This window comes from Thalassophryne amazonica, chromosome 8 (genome assembly GCF_902500255.1).
Source record: "Thalassophryne amazonica chromosome 8, fThaAma1.1, whole genome shotgun sequence".
Taxonomy (NCBI): Eukaryota; Metazoa; Chordata; class Actinopteri; order Batrachoidiformes; family Batrachoididae; genus Thalassophryne; species Thalassophryne amazonica.
In genome coordinates this window covers 98,045,709-98,069,220 of record NC_047110.1, presented here as the reverse complement: position 1 = coordinate 98,069,220, position 23,512 = coordinate 98,045,709, and the positions used below count along the sequence as shown (strand labels likewise).

The following is a 23,512-nucleotide window of genomic DNA, read 5'->3' as shown; positions in this document are numbered from 1 at the left end:
CCAAAGAGGCACAAGTACAAATAAAAGAATATTTGACGGGTGCCTGACCTGGAATCTGTTGATTTGACCCTGAAACTCCAAAAGTGCAGCACTGCTGACCTCCCCGCCCATCTCAAGGACACCTAACAAACCGAACAATATGTGAACAAACAACCACCCAAAGCAACAAATTAAACAAGAGCCAACATTAGCGTTTTCAACAGTCTGTGTGGGTCAGTGTTTGTTTGTTTGTACCTGGCAGAGCCGTCTTACTGATGATACCAGTGAGCAGAGACAGCTCCTGCCACGCACCCACGCTGAGCTCCTGACAGCGCAGCAGCGACTGAACAGTGTCTGCATGGACGATCAGCCACTGCAGAACCTACAAAAACAAAAACACACACACACACAGAGCTGTGGGCACCAATGTGACACACAACTTAAAGCTGTTCAGAGTAAAACGAACAAAAAAACGTTGCCCTTGTGATACAAACTGCTTACTTGTGCTGCCCCCTGCTGGTGATTGACAGTAGTGGAGGTCAGGATGACCTGAAAGAGCCTCAAAGTGGGTAAGAGAATCTGCCTGTAGCAGGCCAGAGGGCTCGGGATGAATCCTGACGGGTCCCTCATCACCCTGTGACAAAAAACACAAACCAATAAGATTTCTGTTAAAGATTTTATATATATATATATATATATATATATATATATATATATATATATATATGTTATCACTGTTAAACATTTGTACCTTTGTCTTCTTTCTGATGAAAATGTTATTGTGCTGCTTTGTACCTGTCTGTCTTTAAAATAACCCTGATAATGTACTTGTTATTCAACTTTGTCTTAAGTATGCTGAGGTCAGTCTGAACTGGGAGTGAAGATAGTATGCTGAGGTCAGTTTTGACTGTTGTGAATTTATGATGCAGAACAGATGATAAGTGCAACAGAAGAGCCTGCAAGAACGGGATGTGCTGACCTTTGATGATAAGATTAAAGGAAAGAAACTGTTTCTCCACGCAGCTCCACTTATTGACGCATGTGTTTGTTTTACTTGAAGAAACTTGTCATGCGTTCTCCACCCCCCCACCCCCTTAGGACAAGTTTCACGCTGTGGGTAGGTTTTCCTAATAAAAAGAGTGAGCAGGCGCAACAGTCCTTAGTGCTTTCAGTGGTACTACGTGTACGGACTGTTTGCACTCCTCGCGAGCTAAATTTGACTTTCTGTCTCACTGGTGTTTTTTGACTCTGTTTGTCTTGTTAAAAGTTTTAAGAATGTTTGGAGGAGAAAATACCCAACAATTTCTGTTCATGAACAAACAAAACAAACAAAAAAAGTGAAAAACTCAGTAACTGACAAAAAATGCTTTTAATTCATTGTCAAATGTTCCAAAAGTCTGACTGTCAGATACTGAAAGTCTTACCGTTGTTTGTGGTGTCCGTGCTGCAGATTGTTGTGCTGCTGCTGACTGCAGTGCAGCGTGAACTTTGTTACGCACCATGTGACATTTGTTTGATGTTTCTAAACAACTTCTTCACATTTTGGTCATAAATATTAAATCGGAACATTAAAAGGTGTAGGGGCATTCAAAAGTCCCAACAAAACTAACTGTGTTGAAACTTAGCAATTATAAAGCACATTTACTTCAACAAATTACAGCCAATTTCACTGCCGTCACTTATTTGGGAGGATTTCATGTAAAATACAGCGACTTCACAGTATAAAGGTGGAGCCGCATGCACAATGTTCAAAATTCATGCTGCATTTGAATAAAAGTGGGAACCTTAAATTTGTAACTTACAAGGTAAACGAGTTTTATTCAACATGATAAAATGTGCCGTACCTGTGTGCGTCACTGTCGGGGATCATGTCAAACACCTGGCACTCGATCAGCTGTGCCACCAGCCCACAGCGCAGCAGCTTCACTGCTCCCTGACCAGTTTTAGCCACACGAGTCAGCAGAGCCTGAGAGGTGGAAGGGGAAAATAAATGGTCTTTAACTCCGCATTTTGACACGTTTTACTTTTAAACCGGAACAAAGCAGTCGTTCTTATGGGCGGTGTCTCCTCACCATCTTACTCTCATAGATGTAGAGATGCTTGAGAAGAGGAGACTGTGGCGTCAGCAGGCTCTGCAGAGCTGTGTCGTCCTGTCTCAGGCTCTCCACCAGCGAGCGCAGATAGCCACTGTTACACACGAACTCCAACCACTGATTCTGACGGTCTATGGACAGAATCCGGTCCAGCACAGCCAAGGCCAACATCTGGAGGAGTAAAGAGTTCATGAAACCAAGATATTTTTATAGGTTGTATACGCTGCAAAAAATGGATACATCTGATGCCACGATGTCGCACTCTGTCTTGTGACAAGAAAAACTGCTGTATTTATACTGCAAACCTGTGCAGGGCTACATTTTTTCCACAGAAAAGCAATCAGGAATAAATAACGGACACTTCAAACTGTGAGGTTTATTTCATACCCTGCTAATTTCGTTGCCGTCACAGCTGTCTCGACACACCACCTCCATGAGAGCTCTGCCGTAGCGCTCAATGATCACCAGGCTCTCCATCTGCAGTTTTGAGAAACCGTCCTCGGGGGCTGTGAGGCGTTCCCACATCGTCTTCCCTGCTGCAGTCACAGGGACAAAGAACAGAGCCGACAGGACACAGTCTGCAGGATTCTGCTCAAAAATTACACAAAGATTCTTATGGTCATGCGTTGTACCTGACTGCAGAGTGTCTGGTTCTTCGGGTTTTTGTGCAATTTGGAGGTAATATAGCAGAGAGCCGTACAGATGAGCTCGCAGACGCTGGTATCCACCGCCTTGAAGAAGAAGAAAAATAAAAAGCAGGAAAATTGAATTTGGCAAAAATATATCAAGCAGAAAAAGATGAGGCAGGATATGAAGGGACAACAGATTCTACAGCGAGCAGTAAGGAAACAGAGATTTGCTACAGTAAATAAATCAGTGAGTCAGCTATTGGACACAAAAATTATTGGGGCCTTTCTAAAGTTGCACAAAAAAATTACAATTCTCAAAAAAAGTTGAAATAATTAGCTTGGTTCCAAGTAGAGGTGGAATGATACACTAGAGCAACAATACATACCGTATTTTCCGCACCATAAGGCGCACCTAAAAGCCTTAAATTTTCACAAAAATCGGCCGTGCGCCCTATAATCCGGTGCGCCTTATATGCACACTGAATTCCAAAATCTGTAAAAACGGCCGACGTTGTCTTTGACCGTCGGAATATCGCACCATTTCCCGCTGACACAGGGACGTAATACGTAAAGTACGTACGCTGGTAGCGTAGAGTACAGACGCTGCCAGCGATAAACCAATCAGAGAAGAGTCCGTGGTACATACACTTACCTCCGCCACTCCTCCAGTAGGTATACTACAGGTATCCTGCAAAACAACATTTGTTTGTCTAAGGACCCCCGAAAATGGCGCCAGCGAAGAGACATGCTTACGAGGCACAATTCAAACTGCAGGCTATCAGTTACGCGGTTGTTCATGGGAATAGAGCAGCTGCGAGAGAATTCAAAATCAATGAATCGATGATATGTACGAGGGTAGGCTGAAAAGTTCTAAGGCTGACTATGATGCAGTTGTCGAACTGAACGAATTCTGGGTTATTTTTCTACATAGTCTCCCTGTAACTCCACACACTTCTTCCAGCAGTGCTTGAGTGCTTCGATTCCCTTGGCATAGAAGCTTTCATCTTGACAGTCAAAATAGTCCTCAATGGCAGCCATCACCAAATCATTGCTCCGATAGTGCTTCCCAGCCAAGTTTTTTTTTTCAGGTTTGGGAACAGATCAAAGTCCGAGGGTGCCAAGTCAGGGGAGTATGGTGGGTGATCTACCAGTTCGAATCCACACTCGTGGATAGTGGCCATGGCCACTGTTGACTTGTGAGCTGGGGCATTGTCTTGATGGAACAGCACCCCTTTCTTCAGCTTTCCTGGTCGCTTCTTTTTGATAGCCTCGCGTAACTGTCTCAATAGGTTAGAATAGTACTGTCCATTTATGGTTTGTCCCTTTTCAAGATAGTCCACGAACACAATGCCCTTGGCATCCCAGAAAACTGAAACCATGACCTTCCCCACAGACTAAACGACCTTGGCCTTCTTTGGAGATGGTGACCTTGGGTGTTTCCACTGTATTGATTGTTTTTTTTGTCTCTGGTTCAAAGTGGTGAACCCAACACTCATCCTGGGTAAGAAAATGTTCCATGTAATTGGCTGGATCCTCTTCAAATTGTGCCAAGTTTGCCTTCGACATGACTAGCCTGGTGCGTTTCTGATCAGGCGTCAGAAGACGTGGCACCCACCGAGCTGACACCTTTGACATTCCAAGTTCTTCATGCAGAATGTGTTCAATTCTCTCACGGGATATTCCCACAGCATCTGCTAGCTGATTAATTGTCGATCGTCTGTCGTCCATCACTGTTTCATGAACAAGATCAATGTTTTTCTGGGTTGTGGCTGTTGCAGGCCGCCCAGACCTTGGGTCGTCTTCAAGGCTCTCTCTGCCCCTCTTAAATTCAGCTGCCCACTTCTGCACTGTAGATATGGAGGGAGCTTCATCCCCTAATGTAGCAACCATATCCACATGAATGTCCTTGGGCTTTAACCCCTTCTTATGCAGGTACTTAATCACACCGCGATGCCAGATTTTGTCCATTTTTGCCGTTTCCCTCTACCACGAACTTTCAAACTTGGCTATGAACCACAAACTACCTCACAACCTGGAAGAAAATAACACAGTTAGTCATCAGAAGAGTTGAACTTAATACATGCCGAGTTTTACTGAAATAGCATTTCTCCTTCTTGGTGAGCCTTAGAACTTTTCAGCCTACCCTCGTAAGTGGAGGAAACAAGAAAATGAACTATGCCAAGTTAAAAAGACCAAATGGAGTTTCTGCGGAAACAAAGCGAGGTGGCCACAGTTGGAAGACCAACTCGAGCAATGGGTCATCGAACAAAGAACAGCCGGGAGAAGCATCTCTACAGTCACCATTCGGCTGAAGGCAAAAATGATAGCACAAGACATGAGCATCGAAACTTTGACGGAGGTCCGTCTTGGTGCTTTCGTTTTATGAAAAGGCGCCAGCTCTCTATCTGCGTGAGGACTACCGTGGCGCAGCAACTCCCAGCGGATTACAAAGAAAAGCTGGCCATCTTCCGCACCTACTGCAGACACAAGATTACTGAAATAAAGATCCAGCCCAACCACATCACCAACATGGACGAGGGCCCGCTCACCTTTGACATCCCCATGAACCATACTGTGGAGAAGAAGGGGACCAGCACGGTATCCATACGCACCATAGGCCATGAGAAGTCAGCTTTCACTGTTATTCTTGGTTGCCATGGTAAGGGAGAGAAACTACCACCTATGGTAATTTTTAAGAGGAAGACGCTGCCAAAAGAAACGTTTCCAGCCGGAAGTCGTCGTTAAGGCCAATCAAAAGGGCTGGATGGACGAGAACAAAATGAGTGAGTGGCTGAGAGAAGTGTATGTAAAGAGAACGGACGTTTTTTTTCCACGCATCACCGTCCCTGCTGATCTGCGACTCCATGCGCGCCCATCTCACCGCTACTGTAAAAACCACGTCAAGAAAACTAATTCGGAGCTTGCCATCATTCCCGGGAGGACTAACCAAAGAACTCCAACCGCTGGACATTGGTGTAAACAGGGCGTTCAAAGTGAAGTTGCGAGCGGCTTGGGAGCGATGGATGACAGTCGGTGAACACACCTTCACTAAGACGGGGAGGCAGCGCCGGGCGAGTTACGCCACCATATGTGAATGGATTGTGGATGCCTGGGCTCAGGTTTCTGCTTTAACTGTTGTCCGAGCTTTCGCGAAAGCCTGCATCATTGCTGAACAGCCACATGGCAACGAGACTGACTCCGATGATGATGAGAGGGAAGATGAGCGGGGACCTGGCGTGTTTGATGGCGAAATTGCCCAGCTGTTCAATTCAGACACAGAAGATGAGGACTTTGATGGATTTTTGACAGAACCATAATAAAAAATAATGTGAGTACCATATTGTTAAATACCGGTAGTTCAAAGTTGTTAAAAAGTGTTCAAATAAACTCACTGTTTTGCTTCCGTGACAATAGTAGATACTAGAATAAAGTTCAAATAAACTCACTGTTTTGCTTCCGTGACCTTTTTTTAGTAGACTGTATGTTTTAGCGTGCGCCTTTTGTAAGGGTTAAGTACCCGCTAATTGAGGCCGCGCCTTATAATCCGGTGCGCCTTTTGTAAGGGTTAAGTACCCGCTAATTGAGGGCGCGCTTTATAATCCGGTGCGCCTTATGGTGCAGAAAATACGGTAATTACATCACTGTTGATGCTAACTATGTAGAACGTAATCTGTGGTGAATGTCTAAACTGCAACCCTTAATGTTATCTGCTTTTTGTCGGTATATTTTATAAATCATTTGTGATTTTTCTGCAAGGTCATTATTTCTTCAAGGCATTAGTTGATTGTATAAGGTACAACAATACTCATTTAAAAAAAAAAAAGATTTGATACAGGCCCCATGACACCATTATCACGATAGGTGATGTATATTTCCACCCCTAGTTCCATGTCACACCTACTTCAATCAATCAATCAATCAATTTTTTTATATAGCGCCAAATCACAACAAACAGTTGCCCCAAGGCGCTTTATACTGTAAGGCAAGGCCATACAATAATTATGTAAAACCCCAACGGTCAAAACGACCCCCTGTGAGCAAGCACTTGGCTACAGTGGGAAGGAAAAACTCCCTTTTAACAGGAAGAAACCTCCAGCAGAACCAGGCTCAGGGAGGGGCAGTCTTCTGCTGGGACTGGTTGGGGCTGAGGGAGAGAACCAGGAAAAAGACGTGCTGTGGAGTGGAGCAGAGATCGATCACTAATGATTAAATGCAGAGTGGTGCATACAGAGCAAAAAGAGAAAGAAACAGTGCATCATGGGAACCCCCCCAGCAGTCTACATCTATAGCAGCATAACTAAGGGATGGTTCAGGGTCACCTGATCCAGCCCTAACTATAAGCTTTAGCAAAAAGGAAAGTTTTAAGCCTAATCTTAAAAGTAGAGAGGGTGTCTGTCTCCCTGATCTGAATTGGGAGCTGGTTCCACAGGAGAGGAGCCTGAAAGCTGAAGGCTCTGCCTCCCATTCTACTCTTACAAACCCTAGGAACTACAAGTAAGCCTGCAGTCTGAGAGCGAAGCGCTCTATTGGGGTGATATGGTACTACGAGGTCCCTAAGATAAGATGGGACCTGATTATTCAAAACCTTATAAGTAAGAAGAAGAATTTTAAATTCTATTCTAGAATTAACAGGAAGCCAATGAAGAGAGGCCAATAAGGTTGAGATATGCTCTCTCCTTCTAGTCCCCGTCAGTACTCTAGCTGCAGCATTTTGAATTAACTGAAGGCTTTTTAGGGAACGTTTAGGACAACCTGATAATAATGAATTACAATAGTCCAGCCTAGAGGAAATAAATGCATGAATTAGTTTTTCAGCATCACTCTGAGACAAGACCTTTCTGATTTTAGAGATATTGCGTAAATGCAAAAAAGCAGTCCTACATATTTGTTTAATATGCGCTTTGAATGACATATCCTGATCAAAAATGACTCCAAGATTTCTCACAGTATTACTAGAGGTCAGGGTAATGCCATCCAGAGTAAGGATCTGGTTAGACACCATGTTTCTAAGATTTGTGGGGCCAAGTACAATAACTTCAGTTTATCTGAGTTTAAAAGCAGGAAATTAGAGGTCATCCATGTCTTTATGTCTGTAAGACAATCCTGCAGTTTAGCTAATTGGTGTGTGTCCTCTGGCTTCATGGATAGATAAAGCTGGGTATCATCTGCGTAACAATGAAATTTAAGCAATACCGTCTAATAATACTGCCTAAGGGAAGCATGTATAAAGTGAATAAAATTGGTCCTAGCACAGAACCTTGTGGAACTCCATAATTAACTTTAGTCTGTGAAGAAGATTCCCCATTTACATGAACAAATTGTAATCTATTAGACAAATATGATTCAAACCACCGCAGCGCAGTGCCTTTAATACCTATGGCATGCTCTAATCTCTGTAATAAAATTTTATGGTCAACAGTATCAAAAGCAGCACTGAGGTCTAACAGAACAAGCACAGAGATGAGTCCACTGTCCGAGGCCATAAGAAGATCATTTGTAACCTTCACTAATGCTGTTTCTGTACTATGATGAATTCTAAAACCTGACTGAAACTCTTCAAATAGACCATTCCTCTGCAGATGATCAGTTAGCTGTTTTACAACTACCCTTTCAAGAATTTTGAGAGAAAAGGAAGGTTGGAGATTGGCCTATAATTAGCTAAGATAGCTGGGTCAAGTGATGGCTTTTTAAGTAATGGTTTAATTACTGCCACCTTAAAAGCCTGTGGTACATAGCCAACTAACAAAGATAGATTGATCATATTTAAGATCGAAGCATTAAATAATGGTAGAACTTCCTTGAGCAGCCTGGTAGGAATGGGGTCTAATAAACATGTTGATGGTTTGGATGAAGTAACTAATGAAAATAACTCAGACAGAACAATCGGAGAGAAAGAGTCTAACCAAATACCGGCATCACTGAAGCAGCCAAAGATAACGATACGTCTTTGGGATGGTTATGAGTAATTTTTTCTCTCATAGTTAAAATTTTGTTAGCAAAGAAAGTCATGAAGTCATTACTAGTTAAAGTTAATGGAATACTCAGCTCAATAGAGCTCTGACTCTTTGTCAGCCTGGCTACAGTGCTGAAAAGAAACCTGGGGTTGTTCTTATTTTCTTCAATTAGTGATGAGTAGAAAGATGTCCTAGCTTTACGGAGGGCTTTTTTATAGAGCAACAGACTCTTTTTCCAGGCTAAGTGAAGATCTTCTAAATTAGTGAGACGCCATTTCCTCTCCAACTTACGGGTTATCTGCTTTAAGCTACGAGTTTGTGAGTTATACCACGGAGTCAGGCACTTCTGATTTAAAGCTCTCTTTTTAGAGGAGCTACAGCATCCAAAGTTGTCTTCAATGAGGATGTAAAACTATTGACGAGATACTCTATCTCACTTACAGAGTTTAGGTAGCTACTCTGCACTGTGTTGGTATATGGCATTAGAGAACATAAAGAAGGAATCATATCCTTAAACCTAGTTACAGCGCTTTCTGAAAGACTTCTAGTGTAATTAAACTTATTCCCCACTGCTGGGTAGTCCATCAGAGTAAATGTAAATGTTATTAAGAAATGATCAGACAGAAGGGAGTTTTCAGGGAATACTGTTAAGTCTTCTATTTCCATACCATAAGTCAGAACAAGATCTAAGATATGATTAAAGTGGTGGGTGGACTCTTACTTTTTGAGCAAAGCCAATAGAGTCTAATAATAGATTAAATGCAGTGTTGAGGCTGTCATTCTCAGCATCTGTGTGGATGTTAAAATCGCCCACTATAATTATCTTATCTGAGCTAAGCACTAAGTCAGACAAAAGGTCTGAAAATTCACAGAGAAACTCACAGTAACGACCAGGTGGACGATAGATAATAACAAATAAACTGGTTTTTTGGGACTTCCAATTTGGATGGACAAGACTAAGAGTCAAGCTTCAAATGAATTAAAGCTCTGTCTGGGTTTTTGATTAATTAATAAGCTGGAATGGAAGATTGCTGCTAATCCTCCGCCCCGGCCCGTGCTACGAGCATTCTGACAGTTGGTGTGACTCGGGGGTGTTGACTCATTTAAACTAACATATTCATCCTGCTGTAACCAGGTTTCTGTTAGGCAGAATAAATCAGTATTATTAGACGGTATTGCTTAAATTTTCATTGTTACGCAGATGATACCCAGCTTTATCTATCCCTGAAGCCAGAGGATACGCACCAATTAGCTAAACTGCAGGATTGTCTTACAGACATAAAGACATGGATGACCTCTAATTTCCTGCTTTTAAACTCAGATAAAACTGAAGTTATTGTACTTGGCCCCACAAATCTTAGAAGCATGGTGTCTAACCAGATCGTTACTCTGGATGGCATTTCCCTGATCTCTAGTAATACTGTGAGAAATCTTGGAGTTATTTTTGATCAGGATATGTCATTCAAAGCGCATATTAAACAAATATGTAGGACTGCCTTTTTGCATTTACGCAATATCTCTAAAATCAGAAAGGTCTTGTCTCAGAGTGATGCTGAAAAACTAATTCATGCATTTGTTTCCTCTAGGCTGGACTATTGTAATTCATTATTATCAGGTTGTCCTAAAAGTTCCCTAAAAAGCCTTCAGTTGGTTCAGAATGCTGCAGCTAGAGTACTGACGGGGACTAGCAGGAGAGAGCATATCTAACCCGTGTTGGCCTCCCTTCATTGGCTTCCTGTTAATGCTAGAATAGAATTTAAAATTCTTCTTCTTACTTATAAGGTTTTGAATAATCAGGTCCCATCTTATCTTAGGGACCTCATAGTACCATATTACCCCATTAGAGCGCTTCGCTCTCAGACTGCGGGCTTACTTGTAGTTCCTAGGGTTTGTAAGAGTAGAATGGGAGGCAGAGCCTTCAGCTTTCAGGCTCCTCTCCTGTGGAACCAGCTCCCAATTCAGATCAGGGAGACAGATACCCTCTCTACTTTTAAGATTAGGCTTAAAACTTTCCTTTTCGCTAAGGCTTATAGTTAGGGCTGGATCGGGTGACCCTGGACCATCCCTTGGTTATGTTGCTTTAGACGTAGACTGTGTTTCATAATTATTGTATGGCCTTGCCTTGCAATGTGGAGCGCCTTGGGGCAACTGTTTGTTGTGATTTGGCGCTATACAAGAAAAAAGTTGATTGATTGATTGATCAATTATTATATCATTTACCAACAGGGACTTAGAAGAGAGAGACCTAATGTTTAATAGACCACATTTAACTGTTTTAGTCTGTGGTGCAGTTGAAGGTGCTATATTATTTTTTCTTTTTGAATTTTTATGCTTAAATAGATTTTTGCTGGTTATTGGTAGTCTGGGAGCAGGCACCGTCTCTACGGGGATGGGGTAATGAAGGGATGGCAGGGGGAGAGAAGCTGCAGAGAGGTGTGTAAGACTACAACTCTGCTTCCTGGTCCCAACCCTGGATAGTCACAGTTTGGAGGATTTAAGAAAATTGGCCAGATTTCTAGAAATGAGAGCTGCTCCATCCAAAGTGGGATGGATGCCGTCTCTCCTAACAAGACCAGGTTTTCCCCAGAAGCTTTGCCAATTATCTATGAAGCCCACCTCATTTTTTGGACACCACTCAGACAGCCAGCAATTCAAGGAGAACATGCGGCTAAACATGTCACTCCCGGTCTGATTGGGGAGGGGCCCAGAGAAAACTACAGAGTCCGACATTGTTTTTGCAAAGTTACACACCGATTTAATGTTAATTTTAGTGACCTCCGATTGGCGTAACCGGGTGTCATTACTGCCGACGTGAATTACAATCTTACCAAATTTACGCTTAGCCTTAGCCAGCAGTTTCAAATTTCCTTCAATGTCGCCTGCTCTGGCCCCCGGAAGACAATTGACTATGGTTGCTGGTGTCGCTAACTTCACATTTCTCAAAACAGAGTCACCAATAACCAGAGTTTGATCCTCGGCGGGTGTGTCGTCGAGTGGGGAAAAACGGTTAGAGATGTGAACGGGTTGGTGGTGTACACGGGGCTTCTGTTTAGGGCTACGCTTCCTCCTCACAGTCACCCAGTCAGCCTGCTTTCCCGGCTGCTCGGGATCTGCCAGGGGGTAACTAACGGCGGCTAAGCTACCTTGGTCCGCACCGACTACAGGGGCCTGGCTAGCTGTAGAATTTTCCACGGTGCGGAGCCGAGTCTCCAATTCGCCCAGCCTGGCCTCCAAAGCTATGAATAAGCTACACTTATTACCGTTACTGCTAAAGGAGGCCGAGGAATAACTAAACATTTCACACCCAGAGCAGAAAAGTGCGGGAGAGACAGGAGAAGCCGCCATGCTAAATCGGCTAAGAGCTAGTAGCTACGCTAAGCTAGCGGATTCCTAAAAACACGCAAAGTGAATAATGTGTAAATAATTTAGAGGTGATTCAGCAGGAGGAGTGCTTTAGTTAAGGCACATAAAGATTACACTGGGAAACAAATCGTTATCTAGATAACTAGATCAATCTAACTGCGCAGATTAAACAGCTAACAGATACAGAAAAACACCGCTGTGCTCCGGAACAGGAAGTGATACAATACCGCAGTGAGAGCCAACCACCAGTAGAGGCAGTACTTAAAAACTATAATTAGGATCACGGGCCCTATTTTACTTCAGGCTTAAACAGGGCAAATACCATCACTAGTGGTACTACTACATACTAGTTTCCAACTGATGCAGTTGTTGTTTTCACTCCGAGTGCCAAAATTGTTTAAATACAAAATTTACTTGCACCCATCTGTGTCAAGGCGCAATTTGTTTTTACAAGAGTAATCCAAAACTGAATTCCACAGCATTTCTGTAGGGGGTGCATAGTTAGAAAAAAAGTACAAAAACTTGCCTCACGTGGAGAGGGAAAAAAGTGGTGTGTAGGGTACAAGCCATTACTCACCGGTACAAAGGATAAAGTCCAACATTTTACGAAGAATCAAGTGAAGAGCAGAGTTGGCGATGGAGGCAAATCCAGATGAAGCCCCGCCTTCTAATCCCTCCCCCTGCTGCTGCTCAGACAGGACTGATTGGCTGAGGTGAACTGTCAGAGTGAAGACTGCACCAGCAACGATGGGCATCAGCTCTCCTGCAGCATCCTCAGATAAAACCTGCAAAGTTCATGCAGACATCCTGATTCCAATCTTATTTCTTTGTTATTCAGCTACCAATGAGCTTATTTTTCCACCTGTGACTGCAAGATCATTAAAAAAGGTAAAAAGATTAAGAGATTTTATTTGATGTGTACAGAGACAGTATGAGTGCACAGAATTTTTTTGTGCAAAGCCCTAAACATCACTAAAACCTGGTTAAAAGGTTTGGCCTGCCATGTCACAAGAAAATTTCCGGAACAGAACAGATGAGGATGTAAAAACAGGAACATTTTAAATAAGGTTTGAAGATTTTAAAAAAGGCATGTTTTTTTTTCTGTCTGCTAAAATTAACTCCCAACTTCTAAAAAGTGCTTCACAATGAACCATTTAAGTGGAACGCCACAAACATACCATTAATGTGAAATATAATTTCTGCCGGCGTTGTTTGATGATAGCAAACTTTAAGTGAACAGCGACCCAGAACATTAAATATTTGATCTGGCGATTTCAATGACATCTCAGCCAAGTAAACACACAAATATTGTTACACATATTTCGCTGCAGATCTCATTACTCACCTTATCATGCAGGTCCAACAGCAGGTCTCTGATGATGAGCTGCCTGTCTTCAGCAGGTATGAGGTCTGGAGGGCAGGCGGTCAGCAGTGTCTCCACGAGGCTCCTCCAGGACTGCAGCGCATGTCGCTTTGCACTCAGACTCCGACGTACGCGGTTCCTTTCCACCACCTGCTGCAGGATCGAGTTCACCTCCTATGGAAAAAAAAAAAAAAAAAAGTAAAAACATTTCTGCAAGTATACATTCAATCTGGGAAAGAAAACCAAAATTTTTTAAAGTTTCAAATTTTTATCGCTCATTAAAATATTTTAAAAATGGGCAAGGGTAAGGGCAAGGCCTCCCCCTTGAACTGCCACCTTATTGTGGTGGGGGAGTTTGCGTACCCGGATGATCCTAGGAGCTATGTTGTCGGGGGCTTCATGCCCCTGGTGGGGTCTCCCATGGCATACAGGTCCTAGGTGACGGGTCAGACTAAGGGCAGTTCAGAAGCTCCTATGACCAGTGCGATATCAAGGACCAAGACGTCGCCCGGTATGGAGGAGCCTGGGCCCCACCCTGGAGCCAGGCCTAGGGTTGGGGCTCGTGCACAAGCGCCTGGTGGTCAGGCCTTAGCCCACTTCAATGCCCACAAGGGCGGTGACAGTGAGACCTGGAGGGGGGTGATCGGGAAGCACAGCCTGCCCGATCTGAACTCGAGTGGTGTTCAGTTGTTGGACTTCTGTGCTAGCCACAGTTTGTCCATCACGAACACCATGTTCGAGCACAAGGGTGTCCATAAGTGCACGTGGCACTAGGACACCCTGAACCGGAGGTCGATGATCGACTATGTAGTCGTATCATCTGACCTTCGGCCACGTGTCTCAGACACTCGGGTGAAGAGGGGGGCTGAGCTGTCGACGGATCACCACCTGGTGGTGAGTTGGATTCGCTGGGAGGGCAGGAAGCCGGTCAGACCTGGCAGGCCCAAACGTATCGTGAGGGTCTGCTGGGAACGACTGGCGGAACCCTCTGTCTTCAACTCCCACCTCCGTGAGAGCTTCTCCCAGATCCCGGGGGAGGTTGGAGAAATGGAGTCGGAGTGGACCATGTTCTCCACCTCCAGTGTCGATGCGGCCACTCGTAGCTGTGGTCGCAAGGTCTCTGGTGCCTGTCGCGGCGGCAATCCCCAAACCAGGTGGTGGACGCCGGACGTAAGGGATGCCGTCAAGCTGAAGGAGTCATACTTGTCTTTGTTGGTAAGTGGGACCCCGGAGGCAGCTGACAGGTACTGGCAGGCCAAGCGTGCTGCAGCCTATGCGATCGCAGAGGCAAAAACTCAGGTCTGGGAGGAGTTCGGGGAGGCCATGGAGGAGGACTATCGGTCGGCCTCAAAGAAATTCTGGCAAACCGTCCGACGCCTCAGGAGGCGCAAGCAGCTCTCCGCCAATACTGTCTATAGTGCGGGTGGGGAGCTGTTGACCCTGACTGGGGATGTTGTCAGGCGGTGGAAGGAACACTTCAAGGATCTCCTCAATCCCATCGTCACGTCTTCTGGAGAGGAAGCAAAGACTGGGGACCCAGAGGCGGACTCATCCATCACCTAGGCCGAAGTCACCGAGGTGGTCAGAAAGCTCCTTGGTGGCAAGGCTCCTGGGTTGTATGAAATCTGTCCTGAGTACCTTAAGTCTCTGGATGTCGTGGGACTGTCTTGGTTGACACACCTCTGCAACATCGCGTGGCAGTTGGGGACAGTGCCTCTGGATTGGCAGACCGGAGTGGTGGTTCCTCTGTTTAAGAAGGGGGACCGGCGGGTGTGTTCCAACTACAGGGGGATCACACTCCTCAGCCTCCCCAGTAAGGTCTGGAGCGGAGAGGAGTACTGGAGAATTCAACCGATAGTCAAACCTCGGATTCAGGAGGAGCAGTGTGGTTTTCGTCCTGGTCGCGGCACACTGGACCAGCTCTACACCCTCCATCGGGTGCTTGAGGGTTCATGGGAGTTCGCCCAACCAGTCCACATGTGCTTTGTGGATCTGGAGAAAGCGTTCAACCGTGTCCCTCGAGGCATCCTGTGGGGGGTTCTCCGGGAGTATGAGGTCCGGGGTCCTTTGATAAGGGCTATCCAGTCCCTGTACGACCACAGCGGGAGCTTAGTTCGCATTGCCGATAGTAAGTCAAACCTGTTTCCAGTGCACATTGGCCTCCGCCAGGGCTGCCCTTTGTCACCGGTTCTGTTCATTACCTTTATGGACAGAATTTCTAGGCGCAGTCAGGGTGTAGAGGGGGTCTGTTTTAGGAACCACAGAATCTCATCTCTGCTGTTTGCGGACAATGTGGTTCTGTTGGCTTCCTCAAATCAGGACCTTCAGCGTGTACTGGGGTGGTTTGCAGCCGAGTGTGAAGCGTCCGGGATGAAAATCAGCACCTCCAAATCCTAGGCCATGGTTCTCGACCAGAAAAAGGTGCCCTGCCGTCTTCAGGTCGGTGGGGTTGTTCATGAGTGAGGGACGGATGGAGCGTGAGATCGACAGATGGATTGGTGCAACGTCTGCAGTGATGCGGTCGCTGTATCGGACCGTCGTGGTGAAGAGAGAGCTGAGCAGGGGGGCAAAGCTCTCGATTTACCGATCGATCTACGTTCTGACCCTCATCTATGGTCATGAGATTTGGCTCATGGCCAAAAGAACAAGATCGTGAGTAATAGCGGCCGAGATGAGTTTCCTCCGCAGGGTGGCTGGGCGCTCCCTTAGAGACAGGGTGAGGAGCTTGATCACTTGGGAGGAGCTCGGAGTCGAGCCGCTGCTCCTCCACGTCGAAAGGAGCCAGCTGAGGTGGCTCGGGCATCTTCTCCAGATGCCCCCTGGACGCCTCGCTGGAGAGGTGTTCCGGGCACGTCCCATCGGGAGGAGGCCCCGGGGAAGACCCAGGACACCCTGGAGGGACAATGTCTCTCAGCTGGCTTGGGAACGCCTCGGGGTGCCCCCAAAGGAGCTGGGGGAGGTGTGTGTGGATCAGGAAGTCTGGGCAGCTTTGCTTGTGCTGCTGCCCCCGCGACCTGACCCCAGATGAAGTGGAAGAAAATGGATGGATGAATGGATGAGCAAGGGTGATGGCCAAGTGGTTAGGTGTGCTTGTTTACAGTGTGGAAGGAAGGAAGGAAGGCAACAAGAAAGAACTCATCTCAAACCATATGTAACTTCATCAATACCTGCTACTAAACTTCCATCATGCATGTCTGTAGAGATTGCCAGGCCTCCGTGCATGCTTTAAGATTATTTTCTGCATTCTTAGACATGTCCAGCAGGTGGCACACAGGTATAGTATATCATAATTGAAAGATTACTTTTTGGATTGATCTTAAGCCCTGGTCCCACCGAATAATGAAGGATGAATAAGAGCCACGTAGCATGTTTTTGGTACAAGTTCAGTTATTCAATATTCGTGGGAGAATAGTTGCTCTGAGAGGCTCTTAGAGGCAGAATATTCGGCTAACGAGGCTCATCTTGAGGCTAACGAGGCTCATAATTTCAAGAAGTTCAAATTTAGCAACCACAGTGTGGGGCAGTTTGTGTACGAGGTACTACAAGGACAAACAAAGCTTTTAGAAGCATGTCTGTCGTGAAGACCAGGCTGTTACAAGCCCATTATCCGAGCAGCTGGCAGCTACGAGGACAGGACAGGCTATTTTGGCTCAGCCCTCTTGCACACCACAATCCCACCTGCTTTGTGCGCTGGATGCTCTATATAAAATTATTATTTTGTAGCCAATTAATCATTTTCTGTCAGTTTGGATGTTGAAAACACCTCTAATCACTTCTGGAATCACAGAGGACATTTGGAGCATTTTACCACTCTCTGTCTCGTGCGCTGAGGTGGAGAACGTATTTGAAACAGCTAAAAGGGTAATTATTTGTAATGTTTTTATTGTAATAGCTTGGTCAAACAGTTTCATGTTCATTCCTTCTTATAAGCAGCTGTAAAAGTATGTTTATGAAAAGTCGCACTCTGAGCACGCTGACGCAATGACTCGCGCTCAAGACGAGCAGAACGCGAGCTCGCAAAAGAGTGATTTTGCAGTCAATAACGGATGAAGACAAAGTTAAAAGTTGGATCACGGTGACCGCAAGCCGCGGAAGAAATAAAGCCAGCGAGAAGAAGTGCCCAGGTGACTCTCCAGGAACCCGTGGTTCGGTCCTAGCTGATCTACTGCACTTAGTGACTCTGGAACACAGGTGAACAGCAGCCTGGTGCATGCCGCACACCGGCCGGACTGTACTGGAGCATCTATTTTTGGACTGCGTTTAAAAAACGTGACAACTTGAATGGATGCTGTGAACTGAAAATCCAGACTTTAAAAGGACCAAGTGTGGCAGGGCTGGAGGTTTGGACCAAACCCATGCCTAAATGTGCACCAATGTGGCATTACATGGCGCTACACGGATCATATGTGGCTTGACGTGGATCATATGTGACGACACGAGCCATTCGAGGCTGGATGGGGCTCAAATGACAGGTCGGTCTTGGCTCCCTAAAGGCTGATACATGGCACATGTGAGGTACAGAGAGGTACATAGAGGCGCCTTAGTAGCGCATACATGATAGCTTAAAACGTGGATCATTCCTCAAATAATCGCTGACACACCTATGCGTGACTCATTATTCATGGCTTATTATTTGGTGGGATTGCGGCTTAATACAGAAAGTTAATCGTTTAATCAGTTTATCTCATTATACTGTATGCCCTTTGAATTTTAAAAGCCAGAAGATGATAGAATTTCTTTCTTTATTTATTTTTGTGTTATTGTGTTCGATGAAGGGAGATGAATTAATCCATTTACTCATTACATTTTATAAAAGTATATGCCTAGGCTTTTTCCAAAGCTAAAGAATATTGGTGGGAGCTTATATGTTCCAAAAAAACGAAAAAGGCTTACTAGAAAATTTGTACAGGTTGTACTGTTTTTGACTTGTACCAAGTGGCTTTTAGGAGTTTTTCATGGCCACATTGTCTTAAAGGTTCTTAATGTAAAACTCATTATTATAGATTATATATTATGGTTTAATCACCTCCATTAACAGGGGTCTTTGTCCAATGGCTGCCATTCCTTGCAGGGCATTCACCTCAGCAACCAGCACTCTATGCAGCACCTGTGAGAGAAATATCAAAAAGATGACAAGACAATTTACAGGCCACATTAAAACAGCGAAAGCATCCAAACCCACCTTAACATTGCAGACGGTGTATCCTTGCTCATTGACATGCTCACAGTTGGCGATCACTTGTTCTATTTGAGTGCGCTCAAAGAAGTCCAGCTGCAGCAGCTCGGGCATATCCTGACTAAAATCGATAGCGTCCAGCACACTCAGCAGCTTCCTGCGAACTGATCACATCAAAAACACCAGTAAAACTAAAATAGAATTCAGTACACAGCTACGAGAATATAATATAAGCTGCTCTAATCAGTCTTAAAATTACAATGAAACAACTGAATGTTTGTAGCTTCTGTGATGTCATGCAGCCATACCACCAACAACTAAAGAATATGAGATCAGCTTCCTACAAAATAAGAAATTCAGACCCTGGAACTAATGATGTCAAGTGACATTCAAACACACCTCAGACAGAAAAACACTCCAGTTCATATTTTCTCTACGAGCTGCCATGATGTGGTTTTATATGATTGTAAGGGTCAGCTGATCACATTTCCAAATGTAATCAAACATATTTTTCCCCTTTCATAAAGGAAAAAGATTTATATTTAGTGCAACATAAAAACAATGTTAACACAGATGACTCAAACATCACATGTGGCTAAGGTGCAAATTGCATTTGTCCAAAACATCTAAAGATTTTAGATGTGTCCACGGGTTATTACTAACCTTTAGAAACTGTGTCAAAATGCAGGAAACCAATAACTGTTCTGGTCTCATCCTCCATCCCAGATTCCCCATCAACTACAATTACAAATACAGTGATTCTCATTTCTATATATTAATAAGCTGCATGAAACATTTATGTATGAATATTGTGAGTTTGTTCAGGACTTTGTTAGGTACTAGACTTTAGAAAAAGTTATTACTATTTGAGGACTGCAAACATATTAAAGGCAGAAATATGAATGACACCCCACACCTGTATGCTGAGTGTGTGGCTGGTCATCCAGCAGAAGACTGACGAGACGCTGTGCATGTGAACGCTGGCGGTTCAGTGACGTTACTCTCAGCTCAATGGCTGCTGTCTTCATGAGCCAAGACATCTGGGACAGAGCAGCTATGGGGTTACCTTTGGAGAGTAAAGTAATAAATGAATTCATTAATGCATACTGTGCAACTCATCGACCTGTGAAATTTATATCGGATTCCAATGATTTATAACTTATGTTCTGACAAGCAAAAAACCAGAATGTGATTTTCATTTAATGTTCAGCTGCTCATATTTTACTTTAGGCATAATTCCATTGGTCTAATTATGACTAGTTTCTATACTGTAATGGCATAATTGAATAACTATAAAAATGATAAATAATAATAAATAAAATAAAAGAACAAAATAATATAAAATTACAAATACAAAATGTAAAAATATAAATAATAATTTAAAGACATGCAGGACAGGTTAGGTGAATTGAAAACTTGATAATTGTCCATGTCTCCCTTGCAAAAGAGGTCTCGACCTCAGTGGGACTAACCTGGATAAATAAAGATAAGAAATTCTGCTACACTTTTGTAAGCATGCACCACACTTGTAATACTTTGTCTTTAGGACCAACAGGAATGGTGGGGAACTAGTACTCACTGGGCAGGATGAACGGTAAGTGCTTCAGGTGGGAGAACAGGAAGTCCTGACTGGTTCTCAGGTAGCGCATGGTGGGTCCAGAAGTGTCTGAGCAGGCACACAGATGGTAGATCACCTAAAAGATGACAACAGGGTATTAAAAAAAATGTTTCTCTGTGCATCTTTAACTGTTGCACCTCTATGTGGAGCGTCTGAGTATTCGGAGTAATGGAAGGGAGAACCTGGTAACAAAGCTCAGCAAGATGTGGTGCCTGGCGGACGAGTACAGGTCCTGATCGCTTATCGGTGCCTCTCTGGAGCAGACTCAAGATGGCATGCAGGCAGCTTCGTGGGCATCCCAACACACCTGCAAAACACAGTGACGCTTTAAAAAGGGTTTTTTTTGTTTTTGTTTTTTTTTTAGAAATCTGATTTTCAGAGAAAATCTGCTCCACAACGGAGTTTTAATTCCCAAGAGCTGAATGGATACATTTCCTTTCTGTATCCCATGTACTTATTTAGAGGCTGGATTATGCATGTAAAGGATGTACAGTATTTTTTATTTTTATATCTGTGTCAGAAGATGACAGTGGATTGATACCTCCATCAAATACCTGTAACGTATATGATAAAATGCATAATTCTGGATAACAATTAGCATTAAATATAGTAATTAAACCAACAGAAGTACAAGAGAGAGAGAAAACTACTGTACATCATGTGGCAGAAGCTATTCCAACCAACTCAAATGGTCCACACACCTTATCACACATAAAACTTTAACATCCTCACTACACAACAGAGAAAAGCTTTTATTTTATTTATGTATTTCTTAAATAAGACATCAAAATCACTCTCACAATCAACATGTCAGCAGCTGACACCATTGTCTGACCTGGATCCTGAAGATTGGTGGAGGAGACCGGCTTCTTGACTTCATAGCCCAAAAGATAGAGGGCCAAATTCGGGGTATTCAGCTCCAAGGAGGTGATAAGCAGGTTCAGGATATGGATCTGGGTTTTGTGTCGAATCCTTGCAATGTTCTTTAGTGGGTCAGACTCTGAAAGTTAGCGGTTTGGGGGAAATTACCTTCAGAGGGTTTTTCGGCAGGTTTTGGAAAAGTAGGCATGATAATCCCACATGGATGTGTATAAATCCTAGTTTGTGCGAGAAGGATGTTCTACCACAACAATATCACAGCAGATCGTATAGACAGCAATATATTGTCTGAAATCTAACTATGACCATGTTTAAATGGACAGCAATAATCTGATTACTGACCTTATTCAGAATAAAACCCTATTCAGATGATGGTGTTTACATGAGTATTTTAAAGGAGTATTCCATTCATATTCCTGTTTACATGTTACAGAGTGTAGTCTGACTCACAGCCACATTACAACCCCAATGTCTTATGTGTTGCAGAATGCAGATAAAACTACAATAGGAGGTCATAGTCTGATTAAGGTGCTTACGTGTCAACAATGCAGCTCAATAATTAGAATAAGATTAGAATACTCCATGTCTTAATAAGATCTGATTATGGTAATCAGAAAATGCTGTTTACAGCATAGGATCTTACTCAGATTAAGATCAGAATATTACTTTCCACGTAAACACAGCTATTGCTGCAAATAAATAAAAAGTGCCCTCTCCGCCACAAGAATATGTTATACAGGTCCCTCCTATCAATCGGTGCAATGGCAGTAAGACACCTGTCTTGCACAAACTTGGATACTGCTAAATAAAATGAAACCAGTTTTTAGATTGCCGGGGGGAAAAAAAAAAAATTCAGGCACAGAAATTGATAAGGTGTGTATGTCTCACCATATCCTTCCCCTGTTCCCTCCTCTGCTTCTTCGTTGTCCAGACACTCCACAAAACCCGCCATCAGCTTGTCGCTCACAGCCTGTTGGACGCAGACGTAAAACTGCTCTCAGGTTCAAACATATCACTGCAGACAACAGTGATCTTAAAGGTGTATGAAGCCGATGTGTAGTCTCTGATTTTTCTTTTGAGTGTGTATATAAATGTCAAGCCCATTCCAAACTTCGGAATTTATTGAGCTGGTCTTTCACTAAAGTGATGAAAATTCATCATCAATTTACATTGAGAGGACTTTGTTTTATTTTACTGATGATGTCAGACAAACGCAGACAACAGTAACCCTACGGTCACACTATCCACAAGCAGAGACAACCAGTTGGTACTTGTCACTTGATGGGCATTCCGAGGTTGTAACCAGCTCATTTTTACCTGTCATTAATGTTATGATTAATGTTTTTTCCCCACCTCACACGGGGTGGCCACAGCAGACCCAAGGTAGACCTGCATGTTGATTTGGCACAAGTTTTACATCAGATACAACTCCAAATTACAATGTGGCAGGGGTGGGGTTTTGAACCGGAAACCTTCCGCACTGAAACCAAGCGCACTAACCACTTGGCCACCTTTTCTTTGACCTTTTCCAATAATGATGTGTTCATATAAAGTGTTCACAATTCATGACATTTCTGAAATATTTAGACATCAAACCTGCTTGTACAATACCTGGTCATGTGTGAAGTCTCCCACCAGCCTTATCTGGATGTTGGGGTAACGAGCAATGCAACGCAAGACCTTTGCACTGTGAAAGGCAGCTTCTGTGTTGGAGCTGCTGTGGTACAGGTACCTGCCAGTGACAAAAAGAAAAGCTGCTATTTAATGACACCCAATCTTAGCCAACTACTGCACAACGAGCACTCACATAAAATTTAATTGAAACAAGACCTATAATGGCTACTTCTGAAGAAAAATCATATTAAGACATGGCCTAGCAAAGAGGGGTGACATATTAGAATAACTAAAAGAAATTAAGAACATTGCATGCACAAGGTCAATAAATGTTAAATGGATTTTTTTTTTTTTAAACACTACTTTTCCATCGGAGAATAGATGCTTAGCGTGAATATAAGGCATTTGTATTTCAGTGACTTGCTCAATGACAGGAGTAGCCAGAAACAGAGCCAGAAATTCTTCTGATTACTGGACATGTTCTGCCACCTGCGCTAGCTTCCCCACTGCCACAGCTAGTCAAATGTTTGCCCTCACCTGGCGATGTTGACAATGTGATCAGCCCTTCGGGTTTGAGAGCTGACCCCCTGGAGGAGTTGCTCTAAGGGAGAAACCAGTAGTGAGGCCTGGCTCTCCCTGAGGAGGTCCATGAACATCACCTCCTTCTGCAGAACTAAATCCAGCAGGCACAGGCAGTGCAGTGCTGCTGACTCCAGCTGCTTCTTCCCTTTAAGTGTAACACGGAAAGTCATTAGTTTTAACACAGAACAAATATTTAACGTGTTTGTACAAATGTCGAAGTCTGCATCAATATTTTTTATGTGGTTTATTTGCTCCTCTGTGT

General features: G+C 43.8%; 1 protein-coding gene across 3 annotated transcripts in view; it reads right to left on the bottom strand.

Annotated features, from left to right (window-relative positions):
• nup205 (nucleoporin 205) overlaps nt 1-23,512 on the bottom strand; it is a 52,785-nt gene that overhangs the window by 4,328 nt on the left and 24,945 nt on the right. For 2 of the 3 annotated variants that reach the window (XR_004562318.1, XM_034177060.1), the window contains exons 17-35: nt 23,206-23,395; nt 22,666-22,786; nt 21,943-22,024; nt 21,011-21,175; nt 20,358-20,482; nt 20,137-20,251; nt 19,474-19,623; nt 19,221-19,295; nt 18,564-18,721; nt 18,408-18,488; nt 13,364-13,555; nt 12,596-12,803; nt 2,705-2,803; nt 2,460-2,608; nt 2,052-2,243; nt 1,824-1,945; nt 481-613; nt 235-361; nt 49-122 (exon numbers count right to left, since the gene is read on the bottom strand). Coding sequence is in view for 2 of the 3 variants with exons in the window: in XM_034177060.1 (XP_034032951.1) it covers nt 49-122; nt 235-361; nt 481-613; nt 1,824-1,945; nt 2,052-2,243; nt 2,460-2,608; nt 2,705-2,803; nt 12,596-12,803; nt 13,364-13,555; nt 18,408-18,488; nt 18,564-18,721; nt 19,221-19,295; nt 19,474-19,623; nt 20,137-20,251; nt 20,358-20,482; nt 21,011-21,175; nt 21,943-22,024; nt 22,666-22,786; nt 23,206-23,395 (2,558 nt within the window). In the remaining variant the exon portion in view is untranslated. Of the gene's footprint in view, nt 1-48; nt 187-218; nt 362-480; nt 614-1,823; nt 1,946-2,051; nt 2,244-2,459; nt 2,609-2,704; nt 2,804-12,595; nt 12,804-13,363; nt 13,556-18,407; nt 18,489-18,563; nt 18,722-19,220; nt 19,296-19,473; nt 19,624-20,136; nt 20,252-20,357; nt 20,483-21,010; nt 21,176-21,942; nt 22,025-22,665; nt 22,787-23,205; nt 23,396-23,512 lie in introns of those variants that run through there. The other variant, XM_034177061.1, reaches the window with a different exon arrangement.